This window comes from Lissotriton helveticus, chromosome 8 (assembly GCF_964261635.1).
Source record: "Lissotriton helveticus chromosome 8, aLisHel1.1, whole genome shotgun sequence".
Classification (NCBI taxonomy): Eukaryota; Metazoa; Chordata; class Amphibia; order Caudata; family Salamandridae; genus Lissotriton; species Lissotriton helveticus.
The window spans coordinates 1175023975-1175039114 of record NC_136069.1 but is presented as its reverse complement, the minus strand read 5'-3'; the positions used below and the strand labels follow the sequence as shown (position 1 = coordinate 1175039114).

Below are 15140 nucleotides of genomic sequence, written 5' to 3'. Positions count from 1 at the left end.
GTGGGATCAATTAGAAAAACATATGGGGGCGTGGCCAAGCAGCATGGCCGACAGGACGTGAGCTCCTCCAGCTCCGTCCCGAAGACCAGCGAAATCCTGTGATACACTCCTGCCCGGGCTGTCCCGCTATATGTGACCTGTGTCGGAACCCGCCCTGACCCGACTGGGGCCATTGCACCGGAGACGCGGTCCCGGAATCCTTCGTGGTCGGAGGCAAAGACTCTGCCGGGGGTGGTGCCGGCGTGCTGCATCACGAGACGCCGCGGACTGGGCCTGTACGGCTACGCCGGACTGCGGGCGATCCACCTGACGCTGTCGGGTTGGCCGGGCCCCTGACGGGCCCCGGCGTCCTATCCGAGTCCCCCGGAGGCGGACTGAGGCGGCGGGAAGTAGCGGCTTTGCACCTCTGGGACCGGACTCATAGCGACGACGAAGTGGAGGCGCCGTCCATTTTGGCTGCGCTCCCGAGGCGGAGCTCCACCCCAGACGCTGCTGCAGCCAGAGATTGCCCGGAGCACCGCCAGAGAGCCTGCAATCGACGGCAGAGGGCGTGAGTACTGCTGCCCTGAGCCTTACCGGTGACTCCGGTTGGAGGGGGGTCCCGCTTGACCGGGTGCCCGACCTGGCCTGCTCCTCATACGGCGACCCGCAGCGACTGAGCGCCTGCTTCCCTCGGCCCCCCCTGTTTCGATTCCAGCTTCACTCACCATACTACCTTCGGGGGGGCACGAACACTGGCGATCCTGCGACTGCGGTGGTCCCTCGCCCCCTCCCCCACACAACCGCCATTTTGACTGTACCTAGGGGAGGCGGTGGAGTAGTGTGGCGGAGTGCGCCTATCCCTCGGCCTGCGACTGAGGACCCCTTCGGGGGGGGGCGATTCCTGAGGCTTGCTGACTCCCGGCTGCTGGCTGGAGGTGGGGGTTATTGTGAAGTGAGGGAGTGAATGTGACCGCACTGCCGCCTGTCCTGATCCTTGCTCCCTCGAGGCGGTGCCGGACCCTGGACTCCTCTGTACTACTGAGGTTGTGAGGGGGCGCGACCGTGTTGTCTTCGTCCTGCCCTGCTTGCTGGAACACCTGCTCTCTCTTAGGAGCTACCTGCACCGCGTTGCCTGTGAGCCCGGCTGTGATTTCGTGCCTTCTAGCACTTGTCCCGGACTTGGTTGACTGGTTCCTCCCGAGCCACTGGGGCCAAGGATAGACGCCTTGGAACGCGCCGCCTGGCGCTGCAATCGTCGGCATGGCGGCCCGCTCAGGCCGTTCCTCGAAGGCCTCCCAACCGAACACAATCGTACAGTATACTACCCCGCGCCTCCCGCCGCAGAGGATCACACGCCAGTCGGTGGGAGAAGATGGCGGAGAGGGGGCTGCAGAGCCATCCAGGGCTGAAATCCTTAAGGCCATTCAGGGATCCCACTCTGCCCTGGAGCGCCAGATAGAGACGGTCTCTATAGATGTCAACTTGCTGCGGACAGACCTTCGCAAAGTGGCAGATAAGGTGTCGGACGCGGAGGGCAACATCACTCAGTTGCAGGGAGAGGTTGCATCTTTACAGAAATCGCTTGCCCAACTTACCTCTACTACCCGTGCATTGGAACGACGTGCCGAGGACGCGGAAGGGAGGGCGCGTCGGAGTAACATCAGGGTCCTGGGGGTTCCGGAGCGGCTGGAGGCGGGGAACCCTGAACGCTTCCTGGAAACATGGATCCGCGCACACCTGTGTCCGACTGGATTGTCCAGCGTCTTCGTAGTGGAGCGAGCACATAGGGCCCTCGAGCCCCCTCCACGACCAGGTGAGACTCCCAGAGCCCTCATCGCCAAGATCCTTAATTACAAAGATCGTGATTGCATCCTTAAAGCTGAATGGGAATCGGAGTCCCTCATGATTGAGAACAGTCGAGTATCAATCTATCCTGACTATACCCAACAAGTGCAGGAACAGAGAAAATAATACTTGGGGGTTAAACAAAAGCTACGTGAAATGCAGCTTCAATATATGTTTTTATATCCTGCCAAACTTAAAGTACTGTCCCAAGGCTGCGCGCACTTCTTTGAGACGCCAGCGGAGGTGTGGGAATGGCTTGAGATCAGAGGAGATGATTTGCCCCCGGGTGAACGAGGTGGCCCGCGTGAGACTTGGGGGACCAGACCGCAGAGGAGACGTCGTGGTAGGAGAGGACGCCGATCTAGGTCCCGGGGTTCTCCTGAATCTCGACCCACAATGGGGGCGGATGGAGCTATCCATTTGGAATCCTCGCCGATGAGAGCGGGTTTGGGGTCGTCCGAGGCCCCTGCTCCTGGCGATATCTTGGTACCGGACACCTTGCAAGAAATGTCCCTGGGAACTGACTCTGAGGCTCCGGTGGTCCCGGAGACGGCCCAAACTGAACCGAGGTTGGAATAACTTTTCCCTTTCCATTGTTCTTGCTTCTCATGCTCATTTGCTTGCCCTTAAAGTACCTATCTGAACGGATGTCCTGTATGGGGTGGCTGTGCACGTCCTGGCACTGGCGGGGGAAGGGCGGGGTGGCGTTTTTCTGTGTTGCTATCCGATTGCTCGTGGGTGGGGGTGGGAGAGGGGATTTTGCAAAAGTTTTGTGTTTTGGGGATGTTGGGGGGTGGGGTGGGGTTCATGACAGAAGTTGCATTGGCATCATGTACACACTGATTCAGACTTGTGGTGGGCTCAATTTCTGGGCTACACCTCCAGATTTACACGCAGTGGGGGCCGGGGGGCCCGGTTCGCGTTGCACCTACGCTATGGCCCGTTTGGGCGTACTCATTGGCCATGGGTTTCAAGTTTTTAACGTGGAATGTGCGTGGCCTGGGCACCTGCACGAAAAGACACAGAGTCCTCACCTTTCTTAAACGTCATGGGGTCTCGGTTGCCTGCTTGCAGGAGACACATCTAGACGATGATGGCGCACAGCGATTGTCTAGGAAATGGAGAGGCCAAATCTTTCATTCCTCTTTCTCTACATACGCTAGGGGGGTCCTTATTTGGGTGGCCCCGGGGATTCCCTGTGCTGTACAATATATCGACGCGGATGTGGAAGGCAGGTATTTGTTAGCGAGGCTTAGGCTGGACGACAAGGAATTCCTGCTCCTTAACACGTATGCCCCGAACACTGATGACCCGACCTTCGTCTCTCAGATTCAGGATCTTTTGGCTCCGAGTGTGGATGCGCCCCTCCTCTGGTTTGGGGATTTCAATTGCATACTGAACCATGAGCTGGACCGTCATCCACTCAGAGCGGGCACCAAGCCCCGTATGACGGCGCGTCTGCGGGAAGTGATGCACAATCTTGGGACTCACAGGAGCGCACTGTTCATAATGAGCGGGCAATTAATGAAGTCTTTGAGAACCCTTTACATGAGGTATATGCCACGCCGTCGAGTTGGACAGACGTCCACTTGTTTCCCGAATACCTGGCGGAGCTGCCACAACTCTCCTGACCAGACAGGAACCGCTTAGAGCTGTGGACTCATTGAAAATATCTAAGACATCACGGGAAGACAGTCTCTCAGCAGAATTCTATTAAATCTTCTCTATACCCTGGTTGATTAATTATTGCTGGTAAATGCTGAAGTGAAAAAACCCAAGGAGCAGGGCTCCTATCATCCGCTCTCCATGTTGAGTGTTGATGAGAAAATCCTTAGCCATGCATTGCTGCCCCATCTTCCATGCCTGATTCACATAGATCCATCGAGAGTTATCTCACATCGGAACACGATGTGCAACCTTCACCGTTTGATGTATGTGCTCCATGCCCTGGACTTGGAAAACGAGCAATACGCACTTGCCTTCCTAGACATCAAACAAGCCTTCAATTCTGTGTGTTGGGACTACGTCTGGCAAGTATTAGACAAGATGGGACTAGGCCAAAATTATATAACTGGATCAAATTGCTCTATGAGAGCCAGATAACGAGAGTGCATACCAGCCGGTCCCTATATACTGAGATATTGTCTCAGAGGGGCACATGGCAGGGGTGCCTACTGTCCCCCTTAATATTCACTCTCGCGATGGAACCTCTGGCGTGTTGTCTTCGGCAGATCCTGTATCGCTGGGGCATACAAGTTGGTCACACAGTGCATGTGCTTTTGTTTTATGCAGACAACGCCATGATTTATCTGTGTCAGCCCGAAATATCGACTCCAATCCTGCTCAATGTTATGTGTGAATTTTGGGATTTCTAGGGACTCCGCGTTAACGCTCCAAGTTGGCCCTATTCACACTGGGACAGCTGAGGGGTATACCTGTAGACCAACTGCCGAAGTCGGGATTGCCATGGAAGGTGGACAGTGTCAAATGCCTCAGTATTTATATCACCCATGGTGAAAAGCAGATCTATGATCTAAATTTGGGGTGATTTGCAATATGCGCTACTAGATTGCATTCTGGCACACCCTGAAACTGTCTCTGATGGGGAACATAGCATTCATCAGAATGGTGATACTGCCTGAATTTCTGTACGTCCTGCAGAGAGTCATGTATGAGGTCCCCCAACGGGTATTCCAGGAACTGGATTGCTGCTGGTGGAACTTCTATGGGCCCACAAGAAATGTAGAATAGGGCTTAATATCCTTAAGAGAGAATGAGATAAGGGTGGGTTGGAGGTCCCGGATCGGAAATTATACTATTCGGTGGCTCATCTACAATATGCGATACACTGTTTGGAGGGGGAGACCAACTGGGAGAGATCACTACTAGAAGGCCCACATGATAGCCATCAGCTGGAAACTCTGTTGATGAGGGAAAGAGGGATACTTGACACATCTCCACACATGATCCGACTACTAGGCCACCTCTGGGAGAGAATAGTGCAGTGTTTACTCGGGACATGGACCTGTGGATTGTGATCCCCTTTGCGCAGATAGCTCGATCACATAGCAGGTGTAAGGTTGTATTATATTGTCAGATCTTTACTTGGTGGGCTGATTCATCACCATGCAGGATACGATTGAGACATTTGATTTGGGTCAGGGACAGTTCCTACAATATGCCAAAATCGCAGCCATGGCACACCAGCTATGGCCGTCATTCCCTGAGGCCCCTTAACCCATGCAGACATTGGTGACCATGCTGTCCATGGCTGGAGGATGTAGGTTTAGAACACACTTATATTGTGCGTTGCGTGCAGATAGACAACTAGCGCCATTGTGTGTCAAAATGTGTTTATCAGTGCTAGATTTAAACTGATCCAATACAACATAGTACACCTGGCCTACCTCTCCCCAAGAGGCTACACACTACATACCCCACTAGAGATTAAAGCTTCGCTAGATGGAGTGCTACTGTGGTGGATTTCCTTCATATTGTATGGCACTTCCCAATTATTACGGCCTACTGGATGGGGATATTAACCCAAACCAAACATGTGACAGAATGGGATGTATCGCAGATGATCAAGCAGTGTGTATTGGATCTGATGATTCATCGTACTGGAACTCATAGTAGCTAAGAGACGCATTGCAATTAGCTGGCTAAGTGTTAAACCCCCCCTTGCAAAGGGAATGGAAGAAAGACCTGCTGGAATGGGCCTGGGCAGAGAAGACACACATGAAAAGAACTTGCTGGGATGAGAGGGTGGCAGAAGATTTGCTTTCCTGGGGCATTTATCGCACAAACGCTGTGAACGCCCTGAAGGTGACCACTCAGGACTTAGAGGAATAAGCAAAACTAAATAGCAAAATTGCTGAATAGGAGGGAGGAGAGAATGTGGAAAATAATTAGCTCCTCGTATTGTGTTAAAATGCAGAGGACCTGTATATGAGATGGAAAGTACTGCTTTATGTATCAACCAGTAGATGACTGGAAGCTAGAGGGGAGGGATTGGGAGGGGAAACTGTTTTAGTTATGCAAGTTGGCAAACGTTTACCTTTGATATTGGTGAATGTAGTATTATTATGTTATTGCCGGTTGATGTACTTTAACTTACTACTAATGCACTGGCAGGAGTGAAGTCTACCTTCTATTCATGTAATCAGTGGCGGCTGGCATAGGTAAACACGGTGAGGCGGCGGGGTGCGGCTGGGGGAAGCCAACAGACGATGGAAAATGTATTAGGTATTTATTGAATTATACCTATTCCGTCATTTGTCGACTTCCCCCCACTCCCACCCCACCCCACCGTGCCTGACTGCGCTTACCTGTTCTGGCCGCCGCTGATTGTAATAGGTATTTCTGTAAGGTATAAACTGTGATGCTACTTGAAATGCCAATATAGAAATTAATTTTAAAAAACAATAGAAGAAATTATCATTGAAATGGGTAGGATGTGCATAGGCAGGTGGATTATAATGCAGTTTATGTAATATGGGAGGTAAAACATACTAACAAAGGAAAAGAGTTGAAAGGCATATATTATTACTATTTGTCTATAATAAGTCTCAGGACAGTAAACAATGTAATTGCAGTAAATGTCATTATAACTATCATGTACGCACGAAGTAGACACAAGTGGTTCATAAACTCATATTGCACGTGGCGTGACTTTTTTTTTTATATGTAAAGAATTCTGCTACGCAAATATAGATGTTAATTTTATGTGCTTCAAGACTACTCTAAGTCTATTTCTAAGTGTTCCCAAATGTTGCAGACATGGGTAATGACGCACAGGAAAATGATGTAACATACACAGGACCATACAACATGCCAGGCGAGGAAGCTGAGATGGGCACCCATGCCATCTAGTCAGAAATGGTCAGAAATGTAATATTCCATTTGATTCATGTGTTTTACATTACTACGTCATATAACAAGGCACATTTCGGAGTATAATGTGGGAACTATATTTCAAGAAAGAAAACATTTAACAATCGCATATTACGTAACAATTTAAAAGATAACCAAATAATTGTCAGATAGATACTTCACAGTCTAACAGCAGAAGACTTGTGTTATTTCCAATCTAGTAAACACAGGGCTATACAAGCTAACATATTCCTTCATGTTTAAGCATCACATGTTGATAACATGAGCTCAGAAAACGAAACTTCAGTTACTACAGTACTGTTCAACTTCATGTAAGGATGCAGGTTGGCGCAGAAAAAATGTAAAAGTTTTTTTTTTTTATGGCAACTTTAAAGTTACATATGAAAACACATTAAAGTATTTCAGCCCAGGCGATGCATCACATAATATATACTGCATATATAGAAGGTAATAACTCTGGAGATATGCAAGGCGTGTTGTTTATAAGGCATCATAAGGGTCAGGTACTATACAGTGCATTAAACAATACCGCAACAAAATGTATCTATGTTAAAAAGATCCTTGAGCCTGGGGCTTTGTGGCATCCAGGGTAGGAAATAATTCGATTTTGAAAAGTAGCTTTATTGACTGTGGAGCAAGCCCTCTTGCTATTAATGATCCAAAGCCACACATAAATATAGATGCATACGGTACGTAAGGGACACTAGTTAACATTACTGACTGGCTGAAAAGTCAATAATTCTATTAAAATATGTATCTGACAGCTTTGTGATTTTTTTTGTGTGTGCACAGAGCAGTTGAGGGCTTGTACCGCTAGACAGACAGACAGCATTCTAGGGACTATAATTGACTGTAAACGTCCCAATAAATGTGGCACATTTATTTATGCAATTTGGAGTATGCACACCGGAAGTGGATTTGCCTAGATACAAGGGGGCAGAAACATAGCAAGTGCCCACCATAATCAAGCTACTATTAAGAAGACTGTTAAATATGGTTTGTAGCTTCACTCTTCCCAACTTGTTGGTACCCTGCTACCAAACTGCAATACTGGATAGTGCTTCTTAAAGCTGTCATTACAAAGCAGTGTGTGTGTACTCTTCAGTGCACAAGGATGTAATCCTTGGGTAATCCCATCTTTACGAAAGTAGTTTATCAGGGTGATTATTCGAGCCTTGGCAGAGAGGTAGGAGAGAGTCTTCTCGGAATATTTTAGACCCTACATGCAGTGGCGGCTCCTCCGCTAAGGCGGAGGAGCGTTGCCTCACTGCGCAAAAAATAAAAGGACAATAACCTATTGTAATTGTCATTTTATTTTTCCGATTGCATGCAGTCAGTGGCCTGTGTGGGGCAGGGTGGGGCTGGCCAGAGCAGGGGAGGAGTGGTTTGCACTCCCACAGTGCGCATGAACTGTTTGGCTGGCTCTCTTGGACCGACCAAACAGTTCATGTGCACTTTGCATGTTCCTACTAGGCTGCATTACATAGACTAACCAGGAACATGCACAGACTCCCTGTTCGAGTCTGAGCGCCCATCCGTGGCACTCAGACCAATCAAAACGCTGCATTGCAGTGTTGTGATTGGCTCAGTGGAGCCTGTTTGCCGGGTGCTTCCTGTTGCTGCTGCCAGCCAGGACTGGAGACCGGAAGATGAGGAGGACGCAGGGGAGGTGGCGGCCGGCCGGCTGTTCTAAGGTAAGTGTTTTTTTTGTGTTGATTAACCTCCCCCCTACCGCCACTCCACCTCTGTCAGGTAGCAGCCGCTACTACCTACATGCTAGGAGTTGAGGACTCATCATTGCAGGACCTTTATCCTAACCCTGCATCCAGATTCTCTGCTACTGCCCTCAGTGGATAGATTCCATAGCAGCAGAAGACAAAGTCCTACACCCAATGACGTATGTGGGTATATTCCTGAAGACCACTTGGCCAAAATGCACATCACCTTGTGAAGAAGCATAGAGAGCTCAGCACTTGCAAAACGTGTGTGACCTGACGCTCGCAGCAACCTTCCACACATGTGTCTGAGAAGATGCTTGAAACATGCAACTGTAGCTATCATGGTTTTGCGGGGAATATTCTGCAGCGTTTGGTGGATGAGGCTCCACCAGTGTGAAAAAGCAACAGGAGAAGCAAGAGGTGCTCCACCTGTCAATAGAGGTCTTCAGTAACTACTCACCTGAATCTAAACAAAAAAAGTGACAACCCACCATCTGTGTTCAGATTACAGTGGACTGCTATGGGCACCTCCAAATCTACCTTACATGCTACAGCACAAAATAACACCTACCCATGGATTTTCTCAGGTGATTGTGTGGCCACATGGACACATTTCTACATTCAAACTCTATCTGTGAGGCTCTCTTTGTTGGGAAAGTTTCAGTGATGGTGAAGAAGGGAATCAAATCCCAAACAGAACTAATGTGTGTTATGCCACCTGACACTGAATGAGAGAGGGAGGAGTCAAATAATGTAATAATGAATCCCTGTAACCAGGTTCTCTGATTGATGGTTGGTCTGTTGAAGAATATCACACTCACTGACAAATCCGATAGGTCTAGGTTTAATGTGCTAATGCATGCTGTGTTAGTACTTTATGAGTCAAAGAGGAGGGAGACAGCAGGAGTGGACAGATAGATTCAATGTCGTAAAGTAGTCCCTCCTGCAGTGTAATGCAAACACACAAGCATAGGCAGAAGGATACAATCAAACAGCCAATAGCATATGGTCAGAGATTAAATTCCCGTGGGCAAAGCCAATAAGTGATTGACAAACTCACCAAAAATGGCTGAAAGAGGCTGGTCGGAAAAAGCTAAAGCCCACTCTGTGTAAATTGTAAGCAACAGAGCTGTTTGACAGCTGTCAACCCCAACCGTGTCAGGTCAGATAGATGACGCCGTGCTTCCATTTACCTTCGCTTCCCTTTAGGTCTTTATGTGGTAGAAGGCGTAAGGGGAACTCGTGTAATGAATGCTATGCATTTTTACTTCAAGCTTGATGTATTTCGAAAACTACAGATTACTTCAGGTCTACGGGTCAGTTTACTTCATAGATTAAGGCTTTTTTGAAGCATCAGTTGGCGCGCGCCGGAAAGCGTGTTTTTTCTGACGTAGAACGGAAGCTTCTACTCACCATTCTTGATGCTCTCGAGCCGCACCGGGAAGCCGGCCTGCGCTGCTGCAATTAACTTCAAGGCCACGTAGAACTGAGCCGGACCGAAATAGCCCACGCGTTTCGCACCACACAGATCTGTGATCTGAAAGAAAATGCACTTTTAGAAAAGTTTCTCCTTTTTTATGTTCTGAGATACGCAAAGTGGGCAAATTGTCACACAGACCTGAATGACCAACAGCAACTAATACTAGTACCAATGCGTGTTACAATCTTAGGCAAACCCCTTCTCCCCGCGCTTTATGCCTTTCCCTATAGACAGGGCCACGGGAATTATGCGGAATGGGACGATCAAGTAATGTGGCAGCTTTAACTATAGTATGTGGCAAGATAAAGTAAATTACGTGGTGTGATGCATGACATTTTTATGATTCTTTTGCGTCATTATTTTAGCATTTTTACACGTTAACACTGTAAGGGCACATGTTTCATCTAATTAGTATCAGCTTAACACACAAACACCGCAATAAGCAGCAAACAAGCATTGGTAAATGCATTAGGTTTCGCCTATGTGATTAATACACAGTTTTTTGTATTAAGTTGTAGCTTGATGAGTAGTTGTTCAATATAAGTTACAGAAAGCCTGTTAAAGTGTTATGACTTGTTTATGTACAAAAAGGCAATATATTGTACGGTTACTAGTGGTATAGTGCAGTAAATATTAGCAAAATGTTGAAAAATGCAAGCGACAAATAATAGAATTAATTGATGAAACAGCAATATTATGTGTTTAGAGGAGTTCTGAACACTTTTGGGCCCGGTGCCACGGCACCTGCTGCACCATTCAAATCATGCCCTGGTGCCTGCAAAATAACTGCATTTGTGACTGCCTGTTTAGTAGTAAAATATAGCAATATTTGGAGTTCAGAGGAGTTGTGCCAACTGTTGGCACTGTTGCCACTGCACCTGCTGCACCATTCAAATCATGACCCTATTGCCTTTAAGGTAACTTCACTTTTGACTGCCCATTTAGTAGTAAAACATTGCAATATTTGGTGTTTAGAGGGGTTCCTAGAGCATTGGGCCCTGTTGTCACTGCACCTGCTGCACCATTATAATCATGACCCTAGTGGATGCAAGGTAACTGCACTTGTCACTGCTTATTTAGTAGTTAAATATAGCAATATTTGGTGTTTAAAGGAGTTCTGACAACGTTTAGCCCCGTGCCACTGCACCTTCAGCACCATTGAAATCATGGCCCTAGTGCCCGCTAGATACTTTCACATGTGACTGCCTGTTTACAGTATAGTTTTGCAATATTCTGCTTTTTGTGGGGCTCCCTGGAGCTTTTGGCCCGGTGCCACTGCACCTGTTGCACATTTAAATCATACCTCTTTTAACTGCTAGATAACTGCAATTGTGTCTGCATTTATAGTAGTAAAATATAGCAATATTAGATGTGTAGAGGAGTTCTGGCAACTTTTGGGCCCGTCGCCACTGCACCTGCTGCACCATTCAAATCATGACGCTGTTGTCTGCAAGGTAACTGCACTTGTGGCTGCCTGTTTAGTAGTAAAATATAGCATAACTCTGGTATATTAACTTTTTTTTTTAAACGGTCTTTATTGAGGTTTTTACAGTTATAATCCCCCCCCCAAGATCACCCCCCCCCCCCCATACAGGCAACTTTGGGTGCTATATACATACAAACTCTTAATATTATAGCAAACAGTATTATTTTTCATAAAGAGGAACAAAATTAGAAAAAGAAAAGAATAGAAAGAGAGAAAAAAAAGACAAGAAACCGAGAGACGTGGGAACCCAAACAACATTTCGGTAAGAGTAACTTTATTTTTAACGTGCAATGTTTATTACAACATTTAGAATTTGATCATAATGACCAAATAGATTAAGTTGAAAAAACCAATACGATAATGCCTACAAAGTTCAAAGAAAGGTACTGAGGCATGAATAGAAAATGCCACAAACATTCTAAGGCTAAAGCATTTGCTTTACACAACTAAGTAATAAAAAGCAAGCATTCCAGCATACTGTTAGATGCTGTCTGCAGTTTCCGTGGGAAGAGATCTAATCTTGACAGTGAATGGGGCTTAAACATTGTGAACAGCTTTAGTAGAAGCATCGTAAATGAGTGCAGCCAGGGAAAGTTAAGAAGAAAAAAAAGAGTTCCACACAAAAGCGAACGAACACAGTAATTCTGCCAGTGGGAACTGATAAGATCCCCCTTTAAAGGACTAATAAATACAAGAGATTTCACAAGCACAGCTCAAGCGCTGTGTAGGCGAAACCCATAAAAGTGACCAGTCAACCTTTGTGAAGCGCCATCCCCTGTATGGCAAAATGTGTTATTGAGCTTTTGAGCTTTTAGTAACTTTTCACCCATTTGAGCAATAAACTTTTTTTTGTTCAAATTTGCAGATTATGTAGCAGAAGTTTTTTTTAATAGGCTCCTTTACTTTAGAAATGTTGGCTATGACATAGAATCTGTTGGGTGGTGAGAAACGAATGTTTAATCTACAAGCCCCACGCTCATGGAGGTTTTACACACACACCACCGCTAGACCAGCCAGCTGAGACTGGAACAGCATCACTAACAAGGTCTGGAACAGCGCTCTCAACACCCACCAACCCAAACACAGCAACAGCCTCTCCAAAGCCATCACGAATTTCAAAAGTTGGACCACCACCTGTGCGGACGCACTGGCCCCCCTTAAATACAGTAATACAACAAGATACTGAAATCAGGCCAGTTGGTATATGGAGGAACTCTGACTGATGAACACCACTGCAAACAACTGGAGAATGAGCCAGGAAAATACAGACAGGAGCCCGTTCAAATCCTCCCTAAGATGCTACCATGCAATAACCCGGACCACCAAATGCACCACTCTGGCAGGCCACATCGATGCCAACACCAACAGAAGCAAAGAAATCTTCGCCACTGTGAAACACTTCACCTCACCATCGGCTGCCTTCGGCTCGATCATCCCCTCGCAGGACCTCTCCAACAATCTCTTTAAATTCTTCAGTAACTAAATCACCGCCATTTACAACAACTTCAGCCAGCAAGCAGACCTGACAGACCTCGCCAAATGCCTCCAGATTTTATCCAAAGAATCAATCCTATACGCATGGCCCGCCATCACCCCAGAAGACACCACCAACATAAAGTCTATCCACTCAGAGATCCCATCAGAGCTCTACCCCAACCATGCCTACTCCAGAGGACTGCAACTCATCAGCAGCATGCTTGCACCCGTTCTGATTGCCTCCACCTTTTCTGCAACATTCCCAGATGCTTGGAAACATCTAACTGTCATCCCATTGCTGAAGTAACCCTTTGTGGAACATTTAAAGCTCACCAACTACAGACCGATCTCCCTGCTATCATTCTTGGACAAGGTCTTAGAGAAAATCATCAACAGATACCTCACTGAATACCACAATGACCACCCACTCCTCACCACCACTGAGTTTGGTTTCAGACCCAACCACAGCACAGAAACTGCCCTCATTGTCACCATGGATGACATTTGCATGACTCTGGACATCCTCCTGGAAGTCTCTGCAGCATTCAACCCAGTCTCCCATCCCATCCTCATCCAACAGCTATTTCACATTGAAATTCAAGGACATGCACTCCGATGGATCTGTTTCTTCCTGACTATAAGGACCCAGTCAGCCAGTCTGCAAACATACACCTCCAGCACCCACACCTCATATGCAGTGTACCTCATGGATCCTCCCTGAGCCAGACCCTCTTCAAATAATAGATGGTCTCTCTAGCAAACATAATTCTAAGCATATGACCCGCAACTCATTCCCTCCCTCATGGACAAGATTTCTGGTACATGATCAAGTTCAATGCATGCATGACTGAAATTGACCACTGTTTGAGGACCAACTGTCTTAAGTTGAATATCGACAACACCGAAAGCGTGATCTTTGGGAAGCAATTGCAAAAAACAACAAGTGATGGACTGAATGTGGATCAATGTCACACACTCCCCCAGTCAAAAGATCTGGGCCCAAATCCATCGTTTTTTTGCACTCCACACCACCCTGGGTCAGATAATGGCTTTATGCAAATCAGCTCTGACCCTGTTGCCCCATGGGAACAGTCCAGTCCGAACTACAACAGCCATATCTTTCCCAGACCGGAATCAAGCATCCGAGGACCGGACCGGTTTCGAGGTAACACCTCTTTCAGCCCGGCTAGCTTGACTCCAAGTGGTGTGGAGTGCCTGGGACCCACGTCTGGGCATCCCCAGCGCACTTAGGGCGGCAATTGCAAAAAACAACAAGTGATGGACTGAATGTGGATCAATGTCACACACTCCCCCAGTCAAAAGATCTGGGCCCAAATCCATCGTTTTTTTGCACTCCACACCACCCTGGGTCAGATAATGGCTTTATGCAAATCAGCTCTGACCCTGTTGCCCCATGGGAACAGTCCAGTCCGAACTACAACAGCCATATCTTTCCCAGACCGGAATCAAGCATCCGAGGACCGGACCGGTTTCGAGGTAACACCTCTCTTCAGCCCGGCTAGCTTGACTCCAAGTGGTGTGGAGTGCCTTTGGGAAGAGCACATCAACATGGGACTCCACCTGGTGGGCAACAGAGCAAGGACCAGCACTCACCCCCACCACACACGCCTAGATCCTCGTGCCTCATCATCAACAGCAAACTTGACATGACCACCCAAGTCAATGCCATCATCGCCTCATGCTGAGGAAGATGCAGAGGAATATTTTCAAATGGCTCCCAAACAGCACCAAGAAAACCATCACACACAGCTTGGTCACAAACAAACTGGACTGTGGGGCACCCTCTATCCCAGGATCAACAAAAAACTCATCTGAAGGATGCAGACCATTCAGTGGCCAGACTCACTCTCAACCTCCCTTGTCGCATTCACTTCACACCACATCAGAAGGAGCTCCACAGGCTCCCCATTCACAAACCAACAAAATTCAAAATCCTTGGCCACTCTTTCAAGGCACTACATAACAATGGCCTAGTATACCTCAACAATCACATCTGCTTTCACATACCTTCCAGACACCTCCGCTCATCTGGACTCTTACTTGCACAAATCCCACACATACAGAAAATTGGACCTAGCAGATGAGCCTTCTCCTACATCGCTCATAAAGCATAGAACGACCTGCCTCTACACACAAAAGCATCCTCCACTGCATGAAGCTGAAGACCTGGCTCTTAGAGGAGTCTTACTAGGACCTAAGTTTGCCTAGACTCACACCTGCTCACTGCCTGGATACCATC

At 47.5% G+C, this 15140-nt stretch overlaps 1 protein-coding gene across 3 annotated transcripts in view; it reads right to left on the bottom strand.

Annotated features, from left to right (window-relative positions):
• REPS2 (RALBP1 associated Eps domain containing 2) overlaps positions 1–15140 on the bottom strand; it is a 1083293-nt gene that overhangs the window by 808252 nt on the left and 259901 nt on the right. For all 3 annotated transcript variants that reach the window (XM_078658107.1, XM_078658103.1, XM_078658105.1), the window contains exon 2: positions 9852–9975. In XM_078658107.1, the coding sequence (XP_078514233.1) occupies positions 9852–9975 (124 nt within the window). The remainder of the gene's footprint in view (positions 1–9851; positions 9976–15140) is intronic.